The sequence below is a fragment of the Hyposmocoma kahamanoa genome, unplaced genomic scaffold (genome assembly GCF_003589595.1).
Source record: "Hyposmocoma kahamanoa isolate Upper Pololo Valley unplaced genomic scaffold, ASM358959v1 296, whole genome shotgun sequence".
Lineage (NCBI taxonomy): Eukaryota > Metazoa > Arthropoda > Insecta > Lepidoptera > Cosmopterigidae > Hyposmocoma > Hyposmocoma kahamanoa.
The window spans coordinates 2864414-2878549 of NW_020653780.1; the positions used below are offsets into that span (position 1 = coordinate 2864414).

A 14136-nucleotide genomic window follows, 5' to 3' on the forward strand; every position below is an offset into this window, starting at 1 on the left:
CTTAAATAGAATTATTATTAGAGCACTTGGTTCTGAATTGTAAAATTACCAGTCGGTGCATGTTGAGTTCGCGATTCTGTCTCCCGCTTAGGACGGTCCCCGGTATGAAGCAAAACGAAATCAGTTATTGATAAACAAAGCCGAGCAGTTAGTACCTCCACCACTCGTACAATTTTAAATATTAAATATAGGTCGAAACTCATTGATTATTTCTAACGTTAACATAGTGTCACCAAACGCACAACAAATAATCAATTTACTTAATTTTATAAGGTAAAAAAAATGATTTTTTGTTCAGACTGTTTACAGATTAATGTCGAATATAATTAATATAACTGCCTCCGTGGCCAAACGGTTACCATGCCGGACTGCCATGCAGAGGTCCCAGGTTCAATTCCCGGGTCGAGAGAAATATTTGTATGGCCTACATTTATTTCTCTCGTGAGTTTGGATGTAATTTGTGGTTATCTACGTGTGTGTCCATGGCACCCGTGCCACAGGGTTTCCCTAGTGCGGGGCTATGTTGAGTGTGTACGTTATTATTATTATTATTATATACCTAGTGATTTTTGGGGATTTTGAACAATTGGCATTGGCAAATCAGCGTTGCCAATGCCAACGAATCGAATGATGTGACTTAATATACAAGGTTTACCACCTCCACCAGATCTTTTAATATTCTTTACTTTATCCATTTTGCATGAACTCTTACAACGTCCAATAGAATAAAAACCCTAATTGTAGTATTTTTTTAAATAAATTCTTTTGTCAATAAGTACAATAAGTACAAACACTACAGAATGTCTGTAAATTTAATATATCTAGAATAAACTTAAGAACACTAGTTTTTAGAGTATTAATAGGCTTTACTGGATGTGTATAGAACAATTTTACTAAAAATAATCAGTTGTTCTACAGATGAATTTAAAATAGGGACTATAAAAGTAAATATTAAGAGAGATTACACTTAATTAAGATGTTTGGTATTAAGGTGTTAAAATTTTGACTTGAGTGAAATAAGTCTATAAGAACAATTTCTTTTTTCTAAAACCATTTATAGCGAACTGTTATCTAAACCTATACCATGTTAAGACTGTTTATAGGTATAACAGTTTTAAGGCTTATAAAGTGTTATCCTTGGGTTGTTGATTATGATGTTGGTAATAATACTCTCCTACAATGTTGTTAGTATTTACAAATAACTCTGTACATCAAATACATCTATGATTTAAATGATTATTTCAACTTTTAGCGATTTTGAAACCAATCAACGTTAACTGAATGCAATAAAGTCTTTATTTTACAACTGTACACTTTTCAGAGAGATTTCAATTTTAATCAAACCTAAGTAACCTTCTAAATTCATACGTAAATTATATATTACACCTATGTGTTTTTGCATCAAACAATTCACTCAAAGTAACCGTTAATTTAATAAACGTATTAATCAAACATTCCGTTAACTATGTGCCATCTGGCGTACTCGGCTGTAACCTTTACGACTTTCCGACTTCATTTACTGCCAAAATCTCCTTTACGACCTCTTTATGTTTTAAATTGAATATTTAATCGTTATGAAATGTAGGTACATTATTGGAGCTTATATGTAATACTAGCTACGGATAGAAAGTTACTGTCACTGTACATGACATGAATGTCGATTGTAGATCTCTCCGCCCCGAAGCCGTACTGAGCCTCCGATAAACCCGGTTTCACTTCCTCTAGTTGCCGGACGCCACGGTTTACGAGAACTCTCTCGAAGAGCTTAGCCGTCTCGTCCAGTAGAACAATGGGCCTTCTACAGCAGGCGCAATCGGCCCTGGTTCCACTGTGTCGGAAACTGTCCACTGCGTAGGCATGTGTCGAAGCCACTCGTCCAGGCATTCCGCAGTCAGGTGCAATACCCGACCCGGGATGCCGGGAGGAACAGAGCCGCCTCCATTTCTCCCTCGGTTACGGGGGGACCGGCGGGAGAGCTTCTTCCGGTGAGGAGGGTGGCGCCATCACCAGAGGTAATGACCTGGATTGTCTGGGAACAATTCTCTTACTACCCTTTCGAGGAGATCAGGAGCCATGGTTTCCGTGACGGGGGCGCGTTGGGCATAAAGTTTCCTCCGCGCCGCACGATATGGGCGACCCCACGGATGTCGTTCTAACCCGGCCAAGATTTATTTCCTAGCACGGCTTTTATCCTGATTTATTGCCAACTGCAAGGACTTCTTCTTCAGCTTGTAGATCTCCCGCAGCTGGCTCTCTACGCCCGGGGCGTAATTTCTTTTTTCTAACTTTACGAGAACTAACGTAGTCAACATTTTTTTGTATAATTATTCTAGCGAGGTACCAACAAGGCTTTCCACGCTAGTTATTTAACTGCTTTGCTTCTGCACTAAATAATGCATCCAAAAGATTCTATGGTATGCCATAATAAGTTGCTGAACTTATGTGTAATTAGTAATATATGGACATATTATGTAGAACAACGTCTGAAGTAAGTAATTAAAAAACTTATTTGTTTAAAACATTTATTCAAACTTTATTCTATGACAATCATAGACGAATCATGCTTTACAAAGCTTATTGAACTAATAAAACAATTGACAGTTAAAATCATATACGACTTGAAAAAATTACATAATTTTAGTACGTTATTTTGAATATATAATCTTAATTAAAGAAGAAACAAATTGGAAATAATGAAACATTACGGTTTACTTTAATGTTAACACATTTTAAAAATTAATAAGACAACTAAATTAAATACTTTACAATTTGGTCTGAAAATTGTTAGATTTGAGTAAAATAGAGATTTATAAAATTACATTTTATTTTCACAAATTTGATCGTTCCTATTATATTATTACGCATCTTACTTATTAGAAATTGAGACGCTTAAGGCACAGCGAAATTACAACTAACTATCATTTACATTTTATTTTATAGACACTCTTGGTAACAATGTTTAATACTATCTTGCAAGTTGTGATATGTACAAAAATATTTCTCCATTTATCCTAACTATCTTTATAACAGCAAAGAAAGTAACAGTGAAATGGAATATCAACACTCTAAGAATATTGTAAACGAGACGGAAATAAATGCAATTATTGTGATACAAATTTAGTACATTAGAGCACCTCAGAATAAGTAGAATAAATAATGGCATGCCCAAATAACACAGCTAAAGAAAAGAAAATTTCTAATTTAACAAGCATATTACAGAAACCATAAAACCTAAATTAACAACGATACATGGAACGATTGTCGATTATACTTCAACCGCAAACTGTTTAAAACACGTATTGGCACAATGTCACTAATGTTTAGTCTTAAAACGAAATACCGGTTCCACTTCTAGAACCGATACTCCTCAAATCAGGCACGAGTGTTTTCTCTCCTCTGTTTCTCTAGCTGTTTTCTGTGACTGTGTCGTTTTCTTGCAATTATTCCTATAAGTACCGCAACGACAGTTACAGCGACAGCTATACCTATCCACCAATACGTGTTGTACGAAGCCTCTTTGGGAGGGGTTTCTTGTTGGCCCCCAGGCGGATTTTTTATTTCCATAACTGCTACAGTTGATGTTTCTGCACCAAATCGTGGATTCTCATAATTTTCAATCATATTTTGAAGTATATCTTCGTGTGTATCTTCAACCACGGGTGCGTCTTGCTCGTTTTGAGGTGTCGGAATCTCATTTAAAACATCAGCGTCCAAAGCCTCCACATAGTCATCGATGGCGTTAGAATCAGGCATTGGGTCTAATTGATTGTCTAAGTACTCATCAAGCAATCTGTAATAGTCTGTGATCCCCGTATATTCTAAACCATTTTCTCGTTTTGCTAGCAGATCACTCACTAATTCTGGCCAGATTACACCGAAGCCTTGCATCATTGCATCTCTGTAAATAAAACAATAATAAGTACAACTATAATAGTACAGTACCGATAAACTCTAGTTGAACCTCAAAACAATAAATACAGGTTCTTTGCAACCGTTACACGTGAAGTCCTGCATACTTGAGCTCAGTCCACCATTTTTTGTTTGTAGGCTATGTTCGTGTCAATTGTCTCGCGCAGAAAGTTGAAAATCGTGGAAAAATGCCATATTTTGCTACTTAGGAGTGCATTAATAATAGTCGCACCTGTAATAATATTATCCATGGTGCTGTTTCATATTATAGTCAATTCTAACTTTGTATTCTTTTAATACATTATCCATTTTCTGTTTATCGTAACAGATTTTTTGTTATATGAAACGAAAGTAAATCTTACATCCTTGCAATAAGGTGGACTTTTTTTTTGAGAATGTTAATAGACTTTAAACGTTCGTCTTTCAGTTATCGCCACTAGATGGCAGCACGTAGAATTACATTTCAATTATAAAATCAAAACGTCGTAATTTACAATAACAGATATTGAACTTCCAACTATATGCCAACTGGGTAAAGTTCAAATTATAATAACAATCCAGAATTTGTTATATCTTTTTAAATTAGAAACTATGACCAATCAATATCAAGGTTTTATTAGTGTTAAACATTATGTAAGTGTGAGTTTTGGCGCCAGCGGTTCTAATAATAACCGAGGCTTAATTACGTTTCATTGTTTTTTCCTTCCGTGAGTTAAACACAATGCAAAATTAAATACTTACGTTACTCGGACGCTGTTTTCAGCAACTTGTTTTATTAAATCAGATTCGTCAGATGGCAGCTCTTCGGCAAATGATTGGTAAATTTGGTACTTCAGGATCAAACCCAAAAATTTTCTGCAACAAAATATTTCCTTGGACATTCGTTCACGGCAAAATTATTTCATAAAACTTGTCAAAGTTGTGTACAAAATCTATAACTTACCCAATATAAGGTTTATTGAAAACAATATAAGGATCTCCAAGCATGTCCACGTTAGAAGTTTCGATTAGGGAAAAGTTTTTACGGAATTCGCTCCAGCTGGTTGATATTTTGGCATTCGGGATAGTACCCATTACAACTTTCAATCTCCATTCGTCTGCAGCTAAGTAATAGTTTAATCTGAAAGGATATCAATACTAATGAGGACACGGAATAAAATTTTAAAATTTGCTATTGAAAATCAAGTAAATTGTTACTAATCAAGACAGCTACTTTTACGAGAGTAAATTCTGTTGTACTTTGTAATAAAACGAAGCATTGTATATTCCACCTAAACTACACGTTTACAGTAAATTGAATGAGTAAATCAGAGGAATTTAGGCACACAATCAAACTTACTTAGGTAAGTCTCTCAATGCCATAATCAGCTGCAAGACTAATCGATGATGATTAGGATTAAAATTGAATCTCGTTAATGGATACAATCCAGCTCGATTCAAAGCATGAGGGTTTATTGCAAGAAGAGATGCAAATCCAGGAATGGCTTCGTAGACAGCTGAAAAAAACAAAATAATAAATAACAACCATTATCGTATAGTTCCAGTCATTTGGAAGGAAATATATGAGTTTTTTTTTTGTTCAAATAATATCGGTTTCTGAGTTCTTTGGTGCAATCTTTCAATAAACCACTCAGAAAAATAAAATAAATCTGATTTTCATTTAACCCTTTTAAAGTATTTCTTACAGAACGAACAACTCCATTTATATTATATCAGCAAAACGAAATCTTATGGAATTGTACGTTTCTACATTATGTAGGCTTTCACTAGAAAAAACACATATTGCAATACCTATAAAAATAAATTTACTAATTTACTAGAAAAATATTCCCAGTAATCTTACCTGAGTATCGAGGCGCCTCTCTTAAGATGTAAGTATTATTACTATGTAAAGCGGAGGTTTCTTTGTATTTAATCTTCATTGCAGCTTCATGAGCGTCTAAATAATTTGCTATGCTGACATCTTTGCATGAAACCACTCTGACTTTATTGGGTTTACACCAGTCTACTAAAACGGGTGGGCAACTCCCATTGAAAGACGATTCCGACCAGGTATCTAGTTCAATGCCACCTAGATTTAGTTCTTGAATGAGTTTGTTTGCTGCTTGAAAGGCGTTTAAACCACCTAGTTCCTGAAAAACGAATATAAAAAGTAATATTTAGCTTAGATATAAGTGACAGTAATACTTCAAAAGAGTCATAGACGTTTTAAAAACCATGCACAAATGTATTTGTAAGTACTAAGTATTTGAAGAACAAATGCTGTAAACATCGGATGAAATACTTTAACTAATACATGAAATGGCTGTAGCGAAAGAATGTTTCGTATAGATTTTGCTTCTACATTGAATAGGTATACATAAATAATTTGTATAATAATAATTATGATACATAATAAGGAAATGAAACAATATTTCGTGTCAAAAATGCGTATATTTGTTTCGTTTTGAATGTTTTGTTAGAAAAAAAGAAATATACGCTAGTTGATTCTGAAAAATAGTTTCATTTCCTATGTATAACAATCGTGAAAACCTAAGCTCGAAATATATTTACATATTACATACTTTGACGATTTTCGTTTCATAGTGGTTAGTACTATAGTCACTAGATAAATCGGTGTCGATTCTCGGAAGGACCAATGTGGGAAATCCAACTTTTCTGAATTAAGTCTAGCATGGGTATTCAATTAATACCCTAGGAGTTCCTATCCTTTCTTTGGTACTGTAGCAGGCTGGTTTAATTGTATCGTATTTAGTAAAGTCGAAATAATAAGGTGGGTTTTTATTCAGAATTGTAAGTATAAAAAATAGAAGGTTGTGGTCAAATGAACATCGACAGAATTCTGGACAAATCTTTAAACCGAACGCTCACAGTAAACATAACCACAACGTGCACACTCAACATAGCCCTGCACTAGGGAAACCCTGTGTCGCGGGTGCCATGGACACACGCATAGACAATCACAAATTACTTCCAAATTCACGAGAGAAATAAATGTAGGCCATACAAATATTTCTCTCGGTCTCAGGTTCGATTCCCGAATCGAACCTGAGACCTCTGCGTGGCAGTCCAGCATGGTAACCGTTCGGCCACGGAGGAAGTTTTACAGTAAATCTTTAATTATGAATATATTCCTCGTTTCTTATTAAATAGTACCTATCTCTACGCTAAAACCACGGCTACGCTCCCACAAGTGGTGGAGGTGCCGGGGAAACTATCATAAAGATAGTCCAGTGAGTATTTGATGGATGATCAAGCCTGAGGTGTCGTCTTAGCAGCATGTACAATGGAGTCTGTTATTTGGAAATATTGTTATTGAAATGTTTATAATGAGAAGTATGAATATTTATTAAATAAAGATTTTGCTTGACTTTATGTTAGATAGGGTTATAGCTCGAATAAATAACTAGGGTTTTAGCTTGAAGAAATAGCTAGAGCTTAGCTTGAATAATAACTGGCGATGATAGATAAATAGTTAGGATGATTAATAAGAAAATATATAATTGAGTTGTTTGCTTAGGGCGTGATCATAGTCTGTCCTTTTTGATAGGTTTTTGGCAGATTAAAGCCATAGGCTCCTTGGTAGTTTTGTTCTTTGGTGGTGTAATGGCTTCCAAGCAGTGTGTGGCTAATCTACAGTAAAGGCTGATCACATATGTAAGTTTGCCTATCATAGATAGGCACTATGTTAGTGAGAACCCCCCTTCAATTGTGTGGAGGAGGGACGTAGCAAGCTGGTTTGAATATATTCTATTTAGAACGTCTAAATAATAAGGTGGGTTTATATTTAGAATTGTGTAAAAAATAGAAAGTTGTTGTCAAATGAACACCGAGAGAGTTCTGAATAAATCTTCAAACCGAACGCTCTTAATCTAACCGAATCTAAAGATTTACTGTGAGCGTACGTTGAGCGTTTAATTATGAATACATTCCTGGTTTCTTATTAAACTCCTCTCACTACGCTAAAACCTCGGCTACGCTCCCACAGTACTCATAGTACAGGGATTTCCTAGCTTGAGTCAAATCGGCTTAAGGCGGTCAAAAAAAGTTTAAAAAACAATAAAACATTGTCGACGACGGACACGGACGACGCGAATCGACATAGGTGAAACGCACGATATTCTTTTCGATCTTATTGCATGGACATAAGGCTGTTTCTTACTGGCGCGAGTCGATTCGACATCAAAAAGTGTGGTAATCCCCTAATATTGCCTTTGTGGGAATACGAGTTTTATTCTACACATAAATTTATGTAACATTATAATACCTTTAGCTGCAAATTCGCATGGATCTTCTGATATACGTCTGGGTGTTTCGGTAACAGGTTCTCTATCAAATGCGTCCACTCATCTCCAATCAGCGATCCTGCAAACATAGGTAGGTAAAATTTATTGTAGTGAGATAGAATATTAAAAATTAGTTTTACAGAATCACGTTCGTTTCCAACTTTCAATATGAAGTGGCTAACGGTAGTGAATGCATCAAAAATCATAATCAAATAGCCAACGTTAAGTATTATCATCGTTGCGTACAAAAAACAGTGAAAATAAACATTTGTAATTGTGAATGCTGTTTACAATGAACTGAGTTTGCGAAGTTTCTATGTGTAAAAGAAACATTATTTTCCACTTCTTGCAAAAACTACCTAGCTAGCTGCACAGTAAAAATTGAAGAATCATACTCAACGGGAAGTAACAATATAACCGAGGTAGTTATCCCTAGGGTATCGCTCCAAATATTTCACGTCTTGGCAAATAGCCTTACGCTTCGAGGTTGAGGCGGTAAATTATGTACTTGTATAATAAAATGTCTCTTTTTGATGCCGTTTCCTTGCGGGGTTAAATTAATCTTAAATTCAGTGGGTTTTTAAAGTTGTGTCGAGATATTGTAAATCTTTAGTCAGCGGACGGACTGCTTTTGATACGGATGAACTTTTGTTAATTTTTTATCACTAATATGTTAGTATATAGCCGTGGTAGCTTAATGATTTGACCTCTCAAGCAGAGGCTGTGGGTTCGAGTCTAGAGTCGCGCAGCTGAGTTTCTCGGAATCGGAAAAGTAACTTGCACGTCGAAAAAGGTTCACAACCCTCGAAAAACAAGGTAAAATCCCCAACCCGCATTGGACCAACATGGCGGACTATGGCCTATACCATTGGTTCCCAAACTTTTTGGTTTAGCGCCCACCACCACAAAAAATAATTGAAAACACGTATTTTTTATATTAACTTAACACAAAAAATCAGAAGGAAAAAAATTATGTAGTGTAGCTTATATAGATAATTCAGGTTTCTTTTTAATGCAGTTGTACGCCCTGGACAGCATCAACGCCCCTAATTGCTTCCGAGGCCCCTAACGCCCCCTAGAAGTCAGCGCCCACCGGGTAGGGACCACTTTGGGAAACTATGGCCTAAACCCTCGCCTGAGATGGGACTCATACCCAGCAGTAGGATATATAAATGGGTTGATGATGATGATGCATATATGAATAACTTTTCATATTTAATAATAAATCTTTAATTAAAATTTCAAAACTGAATGCTTGACGCTAAACAGTGTATTTAAAAAAGTTAATGAAGTAACCACAACAAGTAAACAACTCGTCACTGTAAGTAATTGAGAAATTTGGTAGCCTACTGATTATCCTGGTTGCATTACCAGACCAAGGTTAACCATATTGATGAAATGTCATCGGCTTTCCATTAGACATCGAATTTCAAATCAGTGAAGCAATCTCTGCAATATCAGGAAAAAGCTGATGACCTTTAACTGTCTAAACAACCTCAAATGGCTTTGGTTGATTCCGCATAACAATGAAAGTGTTGAATTAATCACTTTGAAAAAAAAAGTAAAATTGAGTATAAACACTGATTACTGCACGGTATGAAAACGTGACTCCTAACAAAAAAATATAGACCTATACAAATTACAAGAAAACGGATGCATTCAGTAGGTACTTTACATATACCAAGCATTGTTTTTATATCAACTAAACTAAATAGAACACGTATACTGTACAATATAAATTTTTCAAATGGCTTTAATTCCGTTTCTGTAAAAAATCTGAAATAAAGCAAAATGAACCCTATTTGACTCGTGGTATGAATAAGGGAAAAACTTGAATTCAAGCTGAGGTAGTATCTTCAACAGCTGAACAGATTTTCAAGAAACATTGCTAAAAACCATCCCGATTAAATCAGCCTTAATATAAAAAAAATCACTTCAATTCCATCCATTTGGGAGCTACGAAGCCACAGACAAACACAGATGCAGAGACAAAGGCTTCGATTTAAAAGAAATATATTTTTGATCGGGGATTAATCAAGAAACTCACTCGTTAAATGCGCTGGCAATGGTTTCCCAACAGCATCGGCTCCCATCAATCTTAGAACAACGTACTTCTGTAGTTTCACATACAACGGTTTGATATTATCCCACAGTTCTCTTGCTTTTAGTAAAGCGCCCTCGTATTCGACTAACGCATCCCAATATTCTTCAACTGATCGGAAATCTGAAACAAAAGATATTAAATGTAGTATCATTGCAGTAGCAGTAGAGTGTGAAAGAGTTCATCAGGGAAGTACTGCCACCATATCTATCACGGCCACAGAAATCTATCTATACTGTGAGCATTACTGCATTCCGATTTTGAAGGGTAATGATGCCAGTGAAGCTACAGGAATATAGGACTCGTGAACATTATGTGTCAGGAAGATGGGTGCGCTGGCAGTGATCCTCAGATCTTTGTTATTTATATTTCTGTCAAGATGTTAGTGCAAGTTCTATGGGTAGGTATTTCTCTTGCCACCTATCTATCACAACAAAACCAAAATACACAAACTTCATGTGTGCATGCTATACTAGAAATCAAAGCTTTTGTGAATGAATAGTTACAACATTGTCCGGAAAAGGCAGAGGCAAATAATAATAATCAACTTGAGTTTTCAAACATTTAGATACCCAATGATGTGTCATAAAGACATATCAAGTAAATGAACCGCGAATATATTAATACTAAATCGAAAATTTGTTCGCTAACGTAACGGGTTATTACAGTTTTCAGCACAGACAATAACATTTTACATGAAGACATTTGTTAATGCAAAAATATAACTTTAGTAAAAATCATAAATTGGAGCGTTTAAAATTATAATTACGTTACATCGTCCGTCCGTTCCTCGTCCATGGAATTTAAATTGCAGAAGCAGTTCCAATTTTCTTCTTGCAAATTAATTCTTATTACACTACTTTGATGCATTTTCTTGCATTAAGTAAAATACACTTCTACTAAATAGAGGATATTAATAATACAATACTTTTTGATATGTTAGTGATTGATCGTTGACACTAGGTATCCTCTGTTAGAGGATAGCTACTGTTGCTACCGTAGCGAGTGAGCATGAATCGTATTTTTAACAGACTTAAAAAAAGGAAGAGGTTTTCAATTACTGTTTTTTTATGTACGTTACGTGATACTCGTGATTATTTGTGAACCGATTTTCATGATTTTTTTTTTTGTTGGAAAGAGGGTGTCTCAGTATTGGTCCCATTTAATTTGAAGAAAATAGTCAACCAGTAAGGGTGTGAAATTGGGTAATGAAATCGGCTGCGAGCACTTTCCGTTAACCAATTTCAGTAAAACTTGGCAAATAGTTGTAATTCCACGCACTTTTGAGGTGGGTTTTTTTAATAACAAAGTTGTAATTATTATAACATAATGTCTTACGGTGTTTATTTCAACGAATATCACGATACCTAACATGACATTCATATATGTTTATGTGTTAAGTTTGCCATTGTAACTAGGTACAATGTTCGAACAAACAAAGAAAATATCCTTCGAATTCTGGTAGCTGTAAAGGTAACTTGCCTGAGCGAAGAAACTAAGTTTCTCACAAGTGGCGCTACGGCAAAAAAAGCAGTTTAAATCCAATACTAAGATCTGCAACAGGCACATACAGAAATTTGTAAGGTCTGCTGACTCGATCTGTAGCTCAGTCGGATCGAACGAATTTTTTCTTTGTGTTATTCGATCTTTGTATCAATAACAACTTGTCTTTAATGAAACTATATACTATTTAAAAAAAATAATGAAGAAAGAAACTGAATGGATATTATTCGATAGACGGCCTCCGTGGTCGAGTGGCTTGCACAATGGATTTCATAATGTTGCTATTTCTGAGGTCCTAGGTTCGATTCCCGGCCGAGTCAATGTAGAAAAGTTTTCTATGTTGCCTCGGGTCTGGGTGTTTGTAGTCGCTGTTTCCGATTTCCATAACACAAGTGCTCTGGTTACTTACTTTGGAATCAGAGCAACGTATATGATGTTGCCTATTTACAATAAGTTAAACCTAAACTTAAGGTTAAATCTATTGGGATGAATGTTATCGTTTTTATTCATACACTGTATTTATATCCCCTTATAAGCGAGAATATATATTTATTGGTTTCATGGCGTAATTTTTTGTACTTTCAAACCGTGTCTTTTCAATTCCACTATTTGGAGTCAGGACAGTATTTGGTTTGGTTGAGAATACAAAGAGGGGCTCTTTAGTCCCAAAACCAGTTATAATTAAATAGAAGAAAAAAAACTTACCGTTTTCCTTAGAAGAGTTCCTCAGCAGCGGCAAAATATGATCTACGTATTCAATTAGGTCAGGAAGGTTCTTCTCCCAAGACTTCTTCATTCGGCGGAGTATTACCTCGTTTTCTTGTCGTGACATGTAAGCATGGAGTTCTGTGGAAAAATAGCAATTAAGAAAAACAGTAAATGAAACCCTGGCTCGAGATCACCATAGGCTTAGAAATCTTCTACGTAATTTTTAAATGGTGCCAAAGATTTGTTTTTTCTTAGTAATAAAATTATGCGGGTTGGGGACATCACACATTTTTCGAGGGTTGTGAATCTTCCTCGTCTTCGAAAAGCTTAAGTTACTTCGCACACGAATCCCGAGAAATTCATAGGGTCGAGCCCGGATTCAAGCCCACGACCTCTGCTGGAAACACGGTAGGCTACCACGGATTTTTTTCACTATCATTATCATTCTTCACTATCTTCTTTCACGATAACAAAATTACAATTTTAGGTACTATTTAAACAGAGGTAACTCTCGATCAATTTCAATTAAAATCTCGCCTAATTTCATCCAAAGAATTCTACTTTTAACTTCATTAACAAATTCAAAATCCCATATCAAATTTGATTCCAAGTATACAATGCTATTTGACTTCAAGTACCACAAAGTGACTGCATTAAAGTGATGCATGCTGTGCTTAACAGTCCTGAAAGTCCGTTATGCTGCAGCACGATTACTTAAGAACACTTATATGGGTAAAGTTATCACATAAGTTGTCAGTTCCAATTGTAAGTTTGCTCGTATGCTGCAAGTTTGCAAAAGCAGACTGTTTTCATAATTTGCTACAAGTATGTGGTTTATCTGAAAAATTTTGTCCTGCTCACGAAATGTAATCTGTACCTCGACGATAAAAAAGATCCAAAAAACGAAACTCATTTTTTGTAATAATTTTGGCGGGAATTATATATCATTCTTTCATTTCCACTGAATTAATTCTTCTAACATCTGTTATGTTCTTTTTAAAGTATAAGTACAAAATATATTTTGCAAAGTCAAAGATTATTTATTCCATAGGTAAAATAAATTTACACTTGAAAACGTCACATTTAAGCTACTGCTCGTTCACTACGCTGACCTCCCTGAGAAGAACGAGAAAGAAACTCTAGGGATTGCTCTTGTCAAATAAACTTAAATGCCATGGAATACACTTTGAATCAAATTTGTGTGGACTCTGCAGCCGTGTCGTCTTTCCATACACATTTATTTAACACGTAGTCTTCAATTTTGTAATATGATTTTTCGATCAAAATATTTTTAATGTATTTGTTAAACTTAGGAAATGATAAACTTAATATATGCTCCGGAATCTTATTGTAAAAACGTACACAGTTCCCCATAAAAGAGTTGTTTACCTTGGTTAAACGAAATCGTGGTACCATGAGTTTCGACTTAGCTCTAAGGTTAATATTATGGATATCTTCTTTCTTATTGAAATTATGTATATTTTTACGGGCATATAAAATATTTGAGTAAATGTTCTGTGATGCCACAGTCATGATACCAATACTTAAACTTTTCTCTGAGAGAAACCCGAGAGCCTAGACGGTACACAAAACGGATTGCTCGTTTTTGCAATACAAATATGGTTTGAA

The 14136-nt window shown here is 35.2% G+C and overlaps 1 protein-coding gene across 2 annotated transcripts in view; it reads right to left on the minus strand.

Annotated features, from left to right (window-relative positions):
- Window positions 1-2709: 2709 nt before the first annotated feature.
- The window catches only part of LOC113229256 (angiotensin-converting enzyme-like protein Ace3), a 267907-nt gene continuing 256480 nt past the window's right edge, over window positions 2710-14136 (minus strand). For both annotated transcript variants that reach the window (XM_026462790.1, XM_026462789.1), the window contains exons 7-14: window positions 12505-12645; window positions 10243-10419; window positions 8177-8274; window positions 5753-6041; window positions 5249-5405; window positions 4853-5029; window positions 4651-4764; window positions 2710-3898 (exon numbers count right to left, since the gene is read on the minus strand). In XM_026462790.1, coding sequence (XP_026318575.1) covers window positions 3373-3898; window positions 4651-4764; window positions 4853-5029; window positions 5249-5405; window positions 5753-6041; window positions 8177-8274; window positions 10243-10419; window positions 12505-12645 — 1679 coding nt within the window. In that variant the 3' untranslated portion in view covers window positions 2710-3372. The remainder of the gene's footprint in view (window positions 3899-4650; window positions 4765-4852; window positions 5030-5248; window positions 5406-5752; window positions 6042-8176; window positions 8275-10242; window positions 10420-12504; window positions 12646-14136) is intronic.